This window comes from Buteo buteo, chromosome 2 (assembly GCF_964188355.1).
Source record: "Buteo buteo chromosome 2, bButBut1.hap1.1, whole genome shotgun sequence".
In the NCBI taxonomy this organism is placed as follows: Eukaryota; Metazoa; Chordata; class Aves; order Accipitriformes; family Accipitridae; genus Buteo; species Buteo buteo.
In genome coordinates this window covers 6,750,375-6,767,860 of record NC_134172.1, presented here as the reverse complement: position 1 = coordinate 6,767,860, position 17,486 = coordinate 6,750,375, and the positions used below count along the sequence as shown (strand labels likewise).

At 40.0% G+C, this 17,486-nt stretch overlaps 1 protein-coding gene across 1 annotated transcript in view; it reads right to left on the bottom strand.

The window, feature by feature from the left end:
- Nucleotides 1-8,684: 8,684 nt before the first annotated feature.
- LOC142028593 (sodium channel protein type 5 subunit alpha-like) overlaps nt 8,685-17,486 on the bottom strand; it is a 34,662-nt gene continuing 25,860 nt past the window's right edge. Inside the window, exons 21-27 of the mRNA XM_075022439.1 lie at nt 17,275-17,382; nt 15,287-15,565; nt 14,612-14,665; nt 12,729-12,870; nt 12,004-12,104; nt 11,323-11,593; nt 8,685-9,883 (exon numbers count right to left, since the gene is read on the bottom strand). Of these exons, the coding sequence (XP_074878540.1) occupies nt 8,685-9,883; nt 11,323-11,593; nt 12,004-12,104; nt 12,729-12,870; nt 14,612-14,665; nt 15,287-15,565; nt 17,275-17,382 (2,154 nt within the window). The remainder of the gene's footprint in view (nt 9,884-11,322; nt 11,594-12,003; nt 12,105-12,728; nt 12,871-14,611; nt 14,666-15,286; nt 15,566-17,274; nt 17,383-17,486) is intronic.

Genomic DNA, 17,486 nt, shown 5'->3' with positions numbered 1-17,486 from the left:
TGGGAATTGCTTGAAGAAATGAAAAGTGAGTAAAAGTTTCCCAGACAAATTAAAAATGAATTAAGAGCTGAAATTAACTTAATTCTGGGTGATGGTGGGTATCACTACAATTTTTCTTGCTGTAGCCTCAATGGAAGAGGGAACTAATTACCATATGAACCTGAACATTCACCAGCTGCCTTTTTCCTGAAAAAACTCACTGAAATACAAGTCTCCAAAAACTTTAGGGAAGAATGGGGGAAAAAAAATAATTCTGGAAAGAAAGTATTCAAATTGAGCAAGATCTTTGTCCTTGGATAAATGAGGTAGGATAAATTAAAGTTGTATTTTGCACCTGCTACACATAACATAGATGGGAATGGGTGATGAGCAGCCGGGAGGGGCTATTTGCAGTGTCCCTCCATCCCACCAGCATCAGTGGAGCAGCCTACACGTTTAGGTCTACACGGTTGACATCAAGCATCCTGCTCCCTGCCTAGAGAATCTGACAAATGCACTTGCAGAGTTTTGCCTGCACAGAAACCCAAGTGCGTGATACAGTATGGTCAAAGCCAGTGGGAAGAGCAGTGTGAAGGAAACGGGGACATCCTCACCCCCACCAGCCTCCTCTGGCTGCTCACCATCAGTGGGGTCAGCAGTGATTAGTGATGTATTTTGCAGCAGGGTCCAAAAATAGCTCTTTTTGGTGGTCGTAGTTTCAGTCATCTTCCCAATTTGTAGCATGGCTACATCCCATCCTGCACAGGGCTTTTTCATGGGATTCGGTTTTACCTGTGAAGGCATCTTAAGCTCAGGAGTGAGCCACATGTTTTTCAAGGGCGTAAAAGCCAACACTCTTTCCTGTGGTTGGCAAATGTGGTTGTGTGAAAGGGAGAGTTTTGGCATCCTCCACTTAAATTAAACATTTTGATCCTGCAATCAAAGTCAACAAACACAGCGTGCAATATACAATACCTGATCCAGAGAAATATTAAAACCATTAATGGCTTATAACATATACAGGGGATAACAGAGCCCCATGTCGTTGTGCTGTGCTTTATTAATACCACAGCAGGAGCACATCTGGGGTTGAACAAGCACACACTGATGAGGTTGTCCTACAGCTGGGTATCGATGGAAATGCTTTCATTGCATTACACACGTCTTTTAGCACCATTTCTTCAATCCAGCTACCACTTCTCTCCTCTGCCATACCCAAGATATCTGTGGCAGAGGATTGCTCCTGTGTTGAACCTCGTGGTGTAATATCACATCAGATTCCTGGTTCTCATTTCAGAATAATGCTGCAATTCCCACCGTGAGAAGAAACCTGAAAATGTGACTTAAACTTCATTGAGGTAAAAGATCTGCCAAAAACATGAGCCTAAACTGCATCACCCATGTTACTGAGAGGTGAACTCCAGACCTCGCTGCCCCAGGGACCCTCACAGCCAGCAGTGGGATTAGCCATTGAGAAGTGCCAAACCAGCACATGGGAATAAATCTACTTGAGATCTTCCCCTTTTTTTGGAGGGTGTAGAAGTTGTGTGAGAAGATTTTTGAAGATCACCAAGCAGAATGATGTAAAACTTAACCAAGTGAGTGCTCCCCATGCCAGGAAAGATGTTTCCTTTCAAGATTAAATGTTGATTTGAGGGGAGAAAATATGAAGAAAGCCAAACATTTCCAGGTTACTAATCTTATGAAGAGATATCCTGACTGAATGAATTTTCTCCTTTTAGACACGTGAAAACATGTATTATTTTGATGAGCAAGCCCAGCTGCCTCTGCTCAACATAGTGCCAGACATCATGTTCTGGGCTGGCTCAGCCTCAGCCTGGCCCCTCTCATGGCACAGGGTCATCTCCTCCCACCAGGGAGTTTGCCACCAGAATAAACCATCAAGATACTCCATGGCTTACCAGGGTAGATGGGTCACCTCCTTGAGATCCTCCTGCCCACAGAAGCTCACCTTACCCAAAATCATCCAGTCCCATTAAATCCATCCAAGTCTTCCTCCAGCTGCTAGTCCTCAAACCACTTCTTCTCCCAGCAAAACAGCACCCAGCTCTCCCACACCTTACCTTGACAGAGCCAAGACACACTTCTCCCAAGCATCCACCTCTGTCACTTCCTCCCTTTTATTTATTTATTTTTTTCTCCTGATCATTTATACCTTGCAGCTGGGTCCTGATGGCTGAATGGGTTAACTCTTTCCCTGCCACATCCAATAAAGCTCCTGACAGTTGGTTCCTGCTCTTCAGCTCTCAGGAGAGGGAAAACTGGCTGGATACTATCAGGGCCATAATAATCATGACAGGCAGCAGCTATGGCACTGGTGGGTCAGATATAGGAAGACACTGAAAAAAGCCAAAAGATTATTTGATTGATGAAAAAAGTGCCTATGTGAGAGACTTTAAGAGGTCTTTCCACTCACATTAAATAATAAATAGAGAGGTGATAGTGAGTAAGTGCCTTCATTGAATGAACGCAGCAGGTACTAAAGAATTTTTTAATGTAGCATTAAAGGCATATCAAGAACCAGTGGCTTGGAGCTGAAGTCAAGCTAATTTAAATGAAAAGGTAGGCTTGTGATTTTAGGTGTAATGCTAATTAACTGTGAAATAAATTACTGTGAGGCAGGCATTCTTTGTGATGTCTTCAGGTCAAGAGCTGTAACCCCAGCTGGACGACTTATTTTAGTCAAATGCAGCCCAACACTCACCTGCAAGATATTTGGCAGCATTTAAACTTGTGTTTCCAGTTCTTTTCAGTGGTGACATGACATAGTTATTACATAGTGTCCTGAGCTAAGATGACTTGGTTTGTGCTCATACTATCCAAAAGCAGACCCTCTGGATCTGCTTTTCATATCAGCTTGCACAAACGTTAGTTCAGTACCTGTCCAACAAGCTTCTGCATCTATTTGCCTGCAATTGTATTAACACTTGTCCTGGATGTGACTTATGAATGTGCCAGCCTGCTCTGCTGCACCCTCTGCCCTCCTGCAAAAGTCACTTTGCACTTGTTGCAGGAAAATCTCTTTCCACCTTCTGGTGTTGCTGTCCCAACACATATGAGGTCTCACTTAGGGACCATCTCAGTCGACTGGATGGGATAAGCAAACACATTTTGGATGGTTGGATGTTGCTGTTCTGGAGCAACTTGTGCTTTGAGACCAATAGGGTATGGGTGACAAATTTTCTAGGTCCGTTTTCCAGCTTTCCTCTGTGCCAGAGGCCTGACCCATAGCATTGGGATCATGGAAAGCTTCCACAGGGAAATCTCACCACAGGGAAACTGCACCCCTCCTATACACTTGGGAGGAAGGGTGGTTGATGCAGGCTGTATTCACAAGAAGCATTTCTCAATACTCTGGTTTAACCCTCACTGACATTTATTCCCCTCTCAGGAACAGTCATGTCTCTCGTCTCAACTTTCATTTTGTGGGATTAAATCTAGGATTCCAGGCTTCTTTCTAAAGCCTTTCTAATCCCCTGTCTATCATAGAAGCCCTTAATTCTTGTTGGAGTAGTATGACTCTTTCTTGACCATCATTTACCATGCAACCTCACCCATGCCTTCCCGTTGCTTTAGGACATCCTGCACTCCACGGACTGTGTCTCAGCTGATAGATTTTCATTTGCATTTTTCTGTTTCATGATTGCATCAAATTACACATCACAACCATTCTGTTTCAGCAATTTATCCAGGTCTTCACAGTGCTCTGCTGTTGCCATCACCTGGTAGCAAATGTCCCCATTTGGCCCCCAGTAGAAGACTTTATGCTCTGCCCTTTTACATTTTGTTTATCAGAATACCAGTGGATAAGATCTACCACATACTTCTTCTTTAGTAAATAGATTTCAAACCTATTTTATTCAAAATTCCACTTTCTTTGAAGTCTTTCATTATTTCCCCTTCAAAATGTGTTCCACAGCCCTGCAACATGCTCAGTTCAGATTAGCTAGTCTCTGATCACTTGAATTGCTTGTTACCTCCTTTTCAAATACAAGTATTACATTTGGGTTGCATTTTGTGGATTTTTTTTTTTCCTCCTGCTACCTTTTCTGATTTGACAGATTCTCACAAAATCGTTACTGACAGATCTGCAGTTTCATGTGCCCGTTCTCAACAGTATTTTTGAAAAGGGGTTATTTGGGCCCCTGACTCCGTTGCTTTAATTCTCTTCTGTGTTCATCCTTGGATGTACTCACATTTCCATTCAAACATTTCTTGTCAGCCAAGGAAAATATAATCCCATATTGAATATCGTCTTCATTGAACACAAGGGAGGATATTTACCTGGTCTTTATCATAGATATAGATAGATTACCTTTAACACTAAAGCTGTCCAAAATCTCATCCCAGCACCGTTTTGACCCAATCTCACATCTTTCTTTATTTTTACTTCTCATATAGCCAATGAGTTATTTATTACTGTTGCAGTTTCCTATTCATGATCTAATTCTCTTTTACACTGGAAGTTCCCACGCATTTAATTTTCTGACCTTTAAAGTATAGCTTTCTTTTAGCACAACCCTTTGTCCCACTCCCTCTAAGCTCTCTCCTTGCTGCTAATACTCTTTTTTTAAGACCGTTATTTATCTGTTTAGGCTCGATCTCTATAGTTGGAATAGAGGCCCCAACTTTTTTTGCACTTTGACTATGTCATTTTGATCTAAAACCACTAGGAGGAAGCATTCAACAAGTTTCCTGTCCTGTTGCAGATGCCAGTCTTAATTTTATGAAACTCGGAGAGTTTCAGGCAGGAACCAAGGGGTCTGCTGGGTCACATATCCCCTTGAAAGTGCTGTGACATGTAATCCCTTGAAGAAATAAATAACTATTCACCTTTCGGTCAGACTGGCTCCTCCGCTCCTCCTGCAAAGCGGACTCCGCCCTCTGAAGAACAGAAACCACTTTTAATTTCCAGGGTATTTTTTCCCTGACTATTCTATTTGTCTTTTAAACGTTTCTCTCCCTAGCTCATATCTTCCCACCTGCTTTATTTACTGAGAGTTATGATGCATCCTCTCAGCTGTTATTTCTAGGCTGAACAAAATAAACTTGAATCTCTTTTCATAACATAGATTGTTATTCATTCTAGTATTGCTTCGCTGTACTTGGTCCAGTTTTAATTCACAGCTGCTGAATTGCAAAGGTATCTGGCAAATGAGAGAAAAAAACTTCTCTTTTCTTTCAAGTGCAATATGTTTTCCATGCCATGCAGATCCATTGATTTGCCCGAGGGCTGAGAAACACTGAACTAAATGATCTGCATAGTCCCATTAATAATGATAGTAGTACCAGTGGTAAAATCAGTCTATCTTATGCTACAGGTCCTGATTTTTGCTGAAGAAAATAGCTTTTTATTGATTAGTTCCATGCAGTCTTTTTTTTTTTTTTAACTCTTTTGACCGGATTGCAAATATTCAAGGCCTTTCCATTACTTTGATTTCCTGTGGCAAATGTGTGTGCTTTAGATAGTGAAATCAAGCCCACTACAGAGAGGGGAGGTATGGTTGTTCTGGTATTCTCATGTCTTTCATTGGTATATTTATTACGTTATATCACTATCAAAGAAACAAACAGAAACATCATGTTATTGAGCTGGTGTTTCTCATGGACTGCCAAAGGCAAAAGCTCTCAGCCCTCATGTTTTTTGTTGTCTGCTAATAACCTCTTTAAAAATGCAATAATTTGGGGTAAAATTTGTAAGTGATACATAGCTTATGGAGGACGTAACTGTTGAAGAGACCAGGCTGTTAATGCAATGCTTTCAGAATAGTGGCTAAAAGGGGACAGACACATAAAACGTTGTTTAGTATGAGCAAAAAAGACAGCAATCTATCTGGAAACAAGACTGTCTGCCACACAGCCATCACAAGAAAGTAGGAATTTAGTATGGACATCAGTAGGATCCAAAATTAAGAGGTTTCAGAGGAGAACCAGAAGGATTAATGAACACGGCAAGAGATTTGCCTTCCCCCAAACGATACCACCTTTACTCAGAAGGGCTTCTGAGTAAAAGGCAAAATTCACCCTAGGGGGTACTTGTCATTTCTTGCACTAATAAACAGTTCATTTAAGGTACCAAGTGATCTTTTGCATCTTATCTCCTACACTGGTGAAGCTCTGACTCAGCTTCAGGGTGGCCTTCCCAGACAGACAGACTTCAGTGAGGCTTGTTTGTAGCTGACTGTCAATAAACTATTCTTACAATCAAAAATATCCCTTCCTGGAACACAAACTGGCAAAAATAAGTTGCACTGCCTTTGGGTATGGATGGGTTTAAACACATAATCTCCTGAGAGGACGCGATGTCAGGGCTGTTCGGTGTGCACCCAAATCGATGAGAACAGTGCGTGCAGCTCGTTACTACTCGACGGACCCTGGACATCATGGGAAGCAGATATCGAAGAGGCTGGAGCTGGGAAAAACCATCTCACAAGTGCCATGTAGTCAACTCCTGAACTGTGGTGGGTCACAAACTGGGTAAGGGTCTTAAAAATCATTTTAGCCAACTAAACCCATTTAATTTTATTACTTATTTTGTAGTTGTTAGTTTTATTTTTTATTGTGAAGGAATAGAGTCCCCTGGGTCCCAATGGCACAGAGCTGGTGAATTGTCTGGTATGACGCAAGTTCCCTGTGCACCTATCTTAAAATCTGAGGAAGTATTAGTCAAAACTAATTAAAGGTGCTACGATGCCAGGAATGGCTAGGAGAAGGTAAGGGAAATACCACAGAGGAAATTAAAAGGTACTATAAATATTATTTATTTGCAATCAGTGTTCAGACAGTATTAACTGAAAAAAAGAGTCTCATTATTAGGTGTAATTTAACATTCATAGTAAAAGAGAATTTCTGTCCAAAAAGCTCACAATCTGAAGAGGTGAAAAAGACAGGAGAAGAAGAAAGCGACACAAGACGGGACATACAACTGCCACCATAGAGAAGGGGTGTTGAAGAAGGCAGGCAACTTGCTGCAGGTTGCAAGCAAAGTGTACAGCAGGTCCCACTCAGTCACAAAACCCGGGTTCCTTCCTGGCCGAAATCAGTGTGGAGGGAAAAGCTCACCTGAGCCTTGCCAGAACCTGCCAAACCCAACAGTGACCACACAGCTACAACCTTGTGACTAAGAAAAATAAAAAGCATCTTACACTAGCCTGCGTGTAACACATTTGAAGTTTAAATGAGGAATTAAAATGTCAAGGGTAATTTATGACTATGTCTAGTACATGACAAAGGATAATACAACAGTCGTTAGACAGCAAAGTGCATCAGCTGGAAGTATCTCCAAAGTACATGTACAAAGGACAAAAGACTGACTACTGTTTGGGCATGTGTTTTTCTGAGAAGCCCAAGCTGGTAAGGAAATGAAGAAAGATAAAGAACTTAATAAGGAAAATGTGGTCAGGATCGTAAGGGACCATGCGCACACATACTTTCATGAGAAGAAGAATTTATGGTGACATCCCTAGTCTTATGTTAACCCCAGATCTAAATGCTTCAACCCACATTTCCTAATTATTCATATTACTCGTACTTTGGTTTCTTCTAATCTTTGCAGGAGGGAGAAAACAGGTCCTGCCATCAGAGAAGCACAGACAGAGGGGGAAAGGCTCCTACCACCACTGGGACACATCTACCTTAGGTCAAGGCCTCGTTCCATGGCCATGGACGATGGTCACCACCACAACTAAGGACACCTCAGACGGGGCCCATGTGGTGCTCCCCAGCCTGGGTTTCTGACGTCTAAGGGAGTCGTTGAAGTGATGCTGCCAATTTCCCCCCAGTGGAAATGTTTGTTTGTGTCTCTCTTCTCTACCACAGTGGCAGGAATGAACGTGAGCATGAAACTTGAACGTTCTGTGAAGTTTGAGGGAAGTATGTAATAAAAACAATTTGATATGGAGTGACTGATAGACACACAGCACGGCTGCCTTTGCATCGCTGCCAGAGGAAACCAGGTTAAAAAAAATAATCCTTACAGACAAAATATAAAGCAAGGTTTTACTCAGCTCCGTACAACTTCTGTAATACTGAGTTGTATTTATTATTTGATTAAGCTGCAGTAACACAACTACAATAGCATACATGCCATGACTTATTCTGTAAACCAATCATAGTGGAAGAAGTCCACTACACTGTGGCATATCTGTGGATCATGCAGTGGCTATGTTTGTGGTACATGGGTCCCCAAACATAAAAAAAAATACCAAAAAGAAAAGCAGCAGCCATTTGCTTAACAGGTTTATAATGAGAGTACCAATTAGGAATAGACTAAGGGTAAATTTTAGCTCCTTTCCCTTTGGCAATTTATCTTAACATTGACATTCTTTCTGTTCTCTGGTAGATCCGTTGGTGCTTGGGCTTTTCTCTGCTTCTTGCCCGGAGGGTAATGTCAGCAGACATTACCTATCGTTGCTGAGAATACGCCACAGCACTCAGGTACTGCAGGACTCGCTTTGCAGGGGAGTGCCCTTGATCAAACAGATCCAAAACCTGCTTCTGCATATGTAAGTATTGAACAAAGCTGAACATAGCAGAGCCAAAGGCTACGATTTAGCATCTACCACAGTTTAGTGATTGTGATGAACAGACTTTGTTTAATAGGGAGGCTGCCTCAGCTGACGTGTGTTTATAATATCAGCTTCTGTGAACATTTTAAAATATTCTTAACAACATTGTAAGATGAACTATTTAATGTCTGGATATTGTTGATTACCTGTAATTTCTCCATTCTCAACCATGAGATTGCCACTACTGGCTCTTGTGACACTGTCATATGATGGAGGAAAAGATGCTGAGGACAAAGTTTCAGATTTCTCAGGACTCCTACCATAGTTTTCACCCATCATAGATGCAATAAGTCCTTCTTTCTCTGGAGCAGCATCTCCAACAGTGTCAGTACTGCAAGTTCTGCGATGGTACAGGTAAGAAGCCTGCTTTATGGAGCGCAGGAGCAAATGACTCCTGTAGGCACGCTGGATGACAGTAGCAGAAGCTTCCTCTTGTCTGTGTCTGAGTGTAGTAGAGATTGGCTCGTAGGATTTTTTTGATGGATTGGCAGCCATGAACTTCTCCTCCATTTGTACTTTCAGAGTATCCAGCTCCCCAGAATCTCCTAACACTCGTTTGGTAAAAGCAAACAAGATATCCAAGCAGTGGATCCTGTCTCCACTGACCATAGGCAGGTCCATTGCTATGAGTTCAACTTTGTTTGGTTTTGGTACACGTAAAGGTTCAGCCAGAGCATCTGCAAAGTCTGAAAGCGCAGAGAAAGTTATAAACTGACTTGCCTCAGGATCAAACTTCTCCCAGATTTCATAAAAGATGTCAAAGTCATCTTCCCCTAAAGGCTCTGTACTTTCCTCAGTAGCAGCATTGAAGTTCTCCAGAATAACAGCTATATACATGTTTACAACAATGAGAAATGATATAATGATGTAACTTACGAAATAAATAATACCTATGGCAGGTTTACCACATTCGCCTATAGTACCATTTACATTTGGATCACAGTACGGTGGCCCAGTGTTTAAAATAGGACTGAGAAGACCATCCCAGCCAGCTGACGTGGTGATTTGGAAGAGACAGAGCATGCTGTTAGCAAAGGTTTGGAAGTTGAACATATCGTCAATGCCATCTTCCATCTTCACATAGGCAAAGTTAGCCATGCCAAAAATAGCATAAATGAACATGACCAGAAAAAGCAGGAGGCCAATGTTGAATAGAGCAGGTAGGGACATCATTAATGCGAAAAGCAGAGTTCGAATTCCTTTGGCAGCCCGGATGAGTCTCAGTATTCGTCCAATGCGAGCCAAGCGAATGACCCTGAAGAGTATAGGTGGTAAGAAATGTTCAAATGCTGTACTGATGCCAGAAAGCAGTAAGGCTAAAATGGAAAGGATAACAACTGGTTAGAATATCACATTTCTGCTTAACTAGTAAGTAGGATGAAATGATAATATCTGTACAGTTGAAAAATACCTGATGTGTGTGTGCTAAGACCCTAGCAGAACAACCTTTAGTAGAAGGTAGAGTTGAAAAAATAGCTGTAGAAATCAGCAATTATGAACTACATTCTTCAGCCACCAGAAGAGAGTACCCGTTGCACTAAGGATGGCAAGCACCTTTCTATGCACAACTTCAAATATCCATATCAGTCAACGCTCGTTGACTGATGGTTTTCTTTGACACTGGTTGCATGAATACTTCAGTAGGTGCAGGTTATATATTTACCTTCTAAATTTGACTTCAGATACAGACACTACAAAGTTAAACTAAGAAAACTAGATATAATCATAATGTCACAGTCATAATTTCGGTAATATAGTCAAGATATGCATAAGCAAAGCAGTGATGAACAAAGAAGTTGTGCATGACACTCTACAACAGCTTTTAGTTCATTCAGGGACATCACTACACATAGATGTTATTTTATCTTTAGTTTGTACAAAAAAATGACAGATCTAGTAGCACTAGAAGAGGTTTGGCTTTTCCAGGTTTAGATGTTTTGGATACATTTTTCTGGATTTCCACTCCAGGTACTTAATTTCTCAAGGAAGAACCATACTCTTACTGGAATCTTACTTACCCAAAACATAAGTCATACTAAAGAAACAAGTATTTTTCTTCCCCTAAATGCCTTCTGCTATTTTGGCAGTACTGGTCCTAGGAATAGTTAAATTGGCAGAAAGCTCAAATTGGCAGAAGAGCTCTTCACACCATTCTTCCATTGCAAACCCTTCAACTAAAAGCTAATAGATTTGTGTTGTTCCTTTCTATCCTATTACACAGTGTGAACCCTTATCTTCAATCAGCCATGCCTGAATTTCCAGAAACTGTATTCTGTAGTTTATAATCTAACTCCAGTCTTCAGATTCTCTCTGTATTTCAGTTCTCTGTCACAAACACAGACGACAAAACCCAGCAATTTTTATCTGGATGAAGATTTCTTAGCTGGCACTAAATCTGTAACAATGGAAATTACCACATAATTTGGTGCTGGTATGATGGGTTATTCATTCTGTATTTCAGACTAGGAAAAAAAAACAACCTAAAGAACCATTGTGAAAGATTTTACATAACACAGCTACCTTTTTTTTTTTTTTAATACTTTTATTAAAAGAAAATAGCAGAAATTTTAAAAAATCTTATTTCATATCATTTTAATATAATCGTGGTGGGCTTTTTAGTTCTTTGTCCTCAAGACTTTACAGTATTATGATTTCCATTTCAACATCCATTTGCAGATGATAAATTTTAACTATTTTTTTCTGAAAAGAGTAATAATTGACTCAATAAAGAATTTTCCAAACCAATTTTACTTACCAACGAGTGACATGATCACAACAACTAAGTCAAATATGTTCCAGGCATTTGAGAAGTAGTACTGCCTCAGAGCCACCAATTTCAGTACACATTCGGTAGTGAAGATGGCAACGAAGAGTATATTGATTTTGTTAAGGATGTTAGTCTTCGTTTCACTTTGCTCATGGGTTTCCACCATCATGGTGATCATGTTAAGGCAGATGAGAATCATGATGACAACGTCAAAGGCTTGGCGTGTTACAACGTCAAAAAGGAACCCTTGGTATCTGTTCTAGAGGGAAAAAGTACATCTGGCATCAGTTATGAAAGCAGGGAGTACTCATCCATACATGTTTCCAACAGCTCCAGTTTTTATGTTGCAAAGTCACTCACCTATAGCGAAGTCAGAGAAACTTAAGAAAAGCAGAAAATAAAAATGACATTAAAAATCCCTTCCCAGTTTAATCAGTTCCAAGGTGAATGTAAAACCCAACAATATTTATGCAGAGAATTTAATAAATATTTAACCTGTAAAATATTTCAGTGCAACTTTTTGGCATGCAATTGACCCGAGAGCACTGTCTGAGTATCAATGTAAAGACAGTATAAATAATTTATATGCAATATATAAACATATGCACTTTTCAGTGAATTAAATTGCACTTTTGCAATGCATTTTCCTTTTGAAGAATTCAGTCTTACCAGTGGTCTTGGAATGGGTTTTTGAGGTTTCTTGGATCCCAACTTTTTCATTGCATTGTAATATTTTTTCTGTTCTTCTGTCATAAAGATATCTTCCCCACCTAAGTATATAAAGAAATGTCACTGTTATTTGGTGAGAAAGCAGAACTGTTTTAGTTAAAAATTCTAAAATGCTGGAAACTAACATTCTTTCTTTCTTCACATCTTGCTGGTACTAGCCCTTTTCAAAATGTGTAACTGTGTCCAAAAAAACAGAGTGGCACAAACCATACATTCACAGAGCAGAAGTCCTGGGGTGAAACCCAGCTAACTCAGAAAGCACGAAAACAAAGGACCTGCTGAAAACCTGGACAGGAACAAATCTTTCCTTGGCTCACCCTGGTCTTGTTGAATATCCAAAATACTCATCAGAGCAACCGTACCAGACCACTTTCTAAATAACGAGTCTCCTGTTGTGCTCAGTTCCCAAAAAGCAGCAAAATTTTAAGCGGCTGCAGAAAAGATGTCATTGTCTTTGAAATGTTGGGAAAGAGCTAGGTGTTCAGGTTATGGGGGAAAAGAAAGGAGGAAGAAACTCACCCTGGGTGTTACATCTGCTAACTTAATTACTAATGCTCTTGTAAATGCCAATAGAAGTTTTAGATTCTATGTATAGCAAGGACCTTGTTCTCCAAAGATAGTATTGCTCGAGAGATAGTAGGTGCCTGGGAGCACAACCAATGTACTTATCTTTTTCTTTTGTTGGTTGAAGTTGTCGATAATAACACCAACAAAGAGATTCAGGGTAAAGAAAGATCCAAAAATGATGAAGTTCACAAAGTAGAGATACATAAACAGGCTGTGCTCCATTTCCGGCTGCTCATTTTTCTGCAAGAATGAGAAGCAACATGAAAAATGACCAATTACAACACAGGTTCAATTCAGAATAATCTTCATACTGTTAATCCTCTCACAAATTGATTTCAGGAGAACTAAGATTTACAGCCCTACTGCTAATTCCGACAAAATTCATATGGTTTAAAACTACTAATGGTGCATAACACAAAATATTTTATGTATACGACACCTTTGGAAGGAGCATGAAATGATGGAAGAAAGTAACATTCATATGGTGACTACAGGATGCATGAAAATTCTAGGACTTTGTAGGGACATTATTGCTCAGATGCTGACTGCCATCCCTTTTGAAATTAAACATGAACTTTATGAAATGATTCACCAGGCACAACACCCGAGAGATAACTAACCAGAAAATACAGCTCAAAATAATAGTACTACAACGTGTTTGTACTATGGCAACTCGTTAATTTGATTTCTTTTACAATTTTTTTTAATGTAGTTTCTTGCTAAATCATTGCAGAACAGGATAATTTAATTCATACTGATATATTTGCACTGAAAAACTTGTAGAGTAAAACCTAGTCTTTGACTAATGGTGAATGAGGTTTACTTTTATTTTAAATTTCTTTTTTTTTACAAAAGCTGATTGTTGTGGGGATTTTTTTCTTTTTAAACCTGACTTGAAATCCTACCATTTGCAACTGATTGGGGGCCTACTAAAGTCAATAGAAACAGTTATTGAGTTGGACATTCCTGACGTGATTTTCACAAGCGTTTCAGAAGCATCAGTTCGGCTTCTTCCGATAAGAATAGGAGTTGTAAATTGCTCAGTACTTGAAAAATCAAGCAAACTATTTAGCAGTCAAATTCCAAGCTCTTGCCATTAAAAATCTGGGCTTAGATATGTTTTTTTCTTCTCAGCAAAAAACTTCTTCTGTGGCTATTGTAGATAAAAACAAAACCAGAACAAGAAAAATAGTTTTTCAAATTAAAACACAAATACCCCCGTTTTTATGTATGGTTACTTTTAAAATTGATTCCTTTGAAGTCATAACCAATTAAGATATCCTCTTCATTTGAAATTCTTTGCCTCCAAAGACATACCACTTTGTTCTGTATAACATTTGATGATACTTCCGATAAGACAGCAAACGCTACTGTCAATGTAAACATTAGGTAAAATAGTACACTCGTGATGGCTCACAATGTATTTTAAATGGTTTCTTATCCACAATAGCTCGATTCTTGATAAGTCTGGTTTTATGTTTTGAAGTGGACTTTAAACTTTGTCACTGTAAAACATTCATAAAAGATGTGTGAAGGTGGGTGCCTCCATGTGAGTGGGAACTCTGAACTCCCCTGCTAGCTGATGCACATCCAGTTATTAGTAGAGTCAGTGTAGTATAAAGAGGTGCTCAGCCGAACAATATAGATATCCAGGGTGAGCTGAAATGCTCCCTAGATCCCTCTGAGCATATTGACTAGATCTCCGTTAACCATACAGGGCACTTGGAGATGAACTCCCACAGAGACCTTACAGTATAGGTAACTGCATTTAGGTGAGTGGATCTGAAGTTGAATCCCACTTGCTGTTACAACAAATTAGGTTACTATGAGTCATTCATAGATGAAACATTTACACCAGCTGAAAAAAATAATTCCTGGAAAGTTCTAGCACAAGCAGTAGATATAAAAGTGCAAAAATCGTAATGCTTTTGTAGAAAGCGGTAGCATTAGGGAAAAATACAGTTTGAATATAGTGACTGACCTCTCGTGAATCTACTGCCGCATACATGATTTCCATCCAACCTTTAAATGTTGCCTAGAGTGAGAGATTATGGAAAACATGTTGAACTTTCAGGGTAAAATTCTTCACATCATTTGCAATATCCAAATGGCGCTGACTGGAGTAAGAGCCTTTGGTATGGTCACACACACATAGCACCAAGCTCTGACGTTGGGGAAACTTGCCCCTGGGGTAAACTTGCCTTATCAGGACGTGAAAGCTTGCTAGGGTGGGACAGAACATGTTGTCCTAGGATGCTGACAGGGAAAACCTTAACTAGCATGGTCTACTAAAGGCCTTACAAACCTCATGGCTGAAAAAAAAATCTGTATTACAGAAGATTAGTTCAGTATCTGCCCCAGATTTCCTTCTGAAATTGACTCCAGCTCTCAGTCTCATGAACCTGCTGGAGGCTGAAACAGAACTTGTCCACCAGATGCCTACTTCATCACCTGGGAAATCACAGCAGGATCTAATTCTTTCTCCTATTTCCATTTGTGTGCACGAGCAGCACTGGTGTTTGAACAGCCAGCTAGAAGGGAAAAGCAAGCTGTACGATACCACTCCTCTCCATCACTCCGAGAGATGAGTGAGGAGCTGACAGGAGGTCAAGCCCGTCTGACATGGTGTTGACTAGTGAAGGCAAGCAGCACTTACCACCTGAAGAAGAGCCAGGTAGCCAGAGCCAACATTGTCAAAGTTGACTTTAACGTTGACCCAGAATATTTTTCCTGTGTTATTATACATTTTACAGTCTGTTAAGTTATTGATCGAACCATTCAATTCTGAATCTTCTTCTGTCAGATTGACACATTTCCCAAACTTCCCAGCAAAGAGGTTCACTCCCATGATGCTAAAGATGAGCCAGAAGATGAGGCAGACGAGCAGAACGTTCATGATGGAAGGGATGGCTCCCAGGAGGGCATTGACCACCACCTTGGATGAAACGGGAGAGGAAAAATACACTTAAACAAAGATGGGCTCAAGTATTTGCTCAGTGCAATAAGCAGTCACTTAGTCATCTCAGCAAACAGAAACCTTATGTTTTCCATGTCAATACTAGGCACAGCTGGCATGGGTACCTTGAGCGAAGATTCAAAGGTCCATAGTATCTCTTAGGCTTTCAAAGGAATAGTTGATATTTTGGGGCTGCTGTGAGCCACTACCGCATAAGTATACTACAATATGAGTCCATCCTCTTTTGATGACTTTCCCTTAGTTTTGGAGTGGGGGATGTTTTGTTTGTTTGTTTTAAACTTCTATAACACAAAATTTCTGAAGTATTCATCCATAAGCACTAGTGCAGAGAACTGTCTTATTAAGACTGTAGAAAGAAGTTTTTAAAAGGACCAGTAATAACTCTCCAGAAGCATTTTGTTAGATCTATGATATTTAGTGGATTATGACCGTGTTTGGGGTCCATAACCATGAGTTAGGTACTTTTTCTGTGCTGGGTGCTGTATAATCACAGAAAATGTCCACGTAGGTTTTAAGTGTATGCTAAGACATAACAGATTGTTTCATAAAATGGGGCAGTGTAAGGAAATGATGAGAATATATCTTTGAGTTTCACAGCGAAGGCGATGAACTCAGCAGTCAGGTAGCAAAGAACAACTTGATGGACCAGAAGAAAAATGAAAAAGCTTTGTGAAGGTTTTTGGAGACCATGTCACACACATTCTGCATAGCAAGACAGAAAGTAAGATGGTACCAGTTTAAACATTGACTCTAGACGTGGCAATTTTGATACATTCTGTTAATTAATTTAATGCAATTTCTCTCTGTCTTCACAGTGACAAGGTTGCCATCAGAGCTTTCAGTATCACTTCCAGAAGATATCCAGAAGCAATCTATCTCTCAGCTGCATTGAGGCTGCATTCCCATGTAAAGGTGTGACAGTGAGGCCATATGGATTTCTATCATCCGTTTTTACATGCCAGAGTATATTCCATAGACCAGATTTTTGCCCACATACCATTGTGGTTATCACACTGTTTCACACTGCAGTGTACGGATGTGTTTTGCATGTGGCTGAGGGAATCTTTATCTGCATTTGCACAAGGGTAGATTTGTAATTAAAAGTAATTAATGTCCAGCAGCTTCACATTGTTCCAAGTGCTCCTTTGGTGGAAAAAGACAGCAAATATTCTATAGACAAACACTTCTGCTTTTTAAAAGAATGGTCTATTTGGAACAATAATTTGAGCAAAGTACCTCTTAATAGTCTACAGTTTTTTGTAAATCAGTTCAGTAAAAACCTGCAAAATGGAGGTGTTTCTTTCCTCTGAATTAGCTTGCCATCAGACTTCGAAAATGAGAATTGTGCTCACAGTTCTTATTCTCTATTTTAATTTTGGCTACCTCAGTAAGACAGGAACACAAGAACTGAGCGGCAATGGAACAAAGTTCTGCCTAGTCTAGTTTTAGTTTCAACGGCACTTAGGATCAATCACTCGCGGAAAGTCCATAAGGACCAGCCAAGTACAGAGGAGTGCAGCAGCAAAGGTGCCTTTTAAAAATTCATTTTATAGATCCTAAACTGAACTTGGGGTAGACTTGTGAACTTCATAAAGACATAGACATGAGTTACAACCCTGTTACGTGCTCATTAGTACTGTCAGGCTTTAATTTATATTCAATCTTACCCTCATTCCCTCAAATCGTGACAACGCTCTTAAGGGTCTCAGAGCTCGGAGAGTCCTAAGAGATTTCATGGGGCCAAATGAACTGCCCAAGAGGTTTATTAGAGAGACCTGAATGGGAAGACAAAAGAAAGTATTAGCAATGTCCTGACATCTGTTCCCTTTATTCCTGCTTAAAAACAAAACAAAACAAATCTCCCCATATTTTCAGTGCT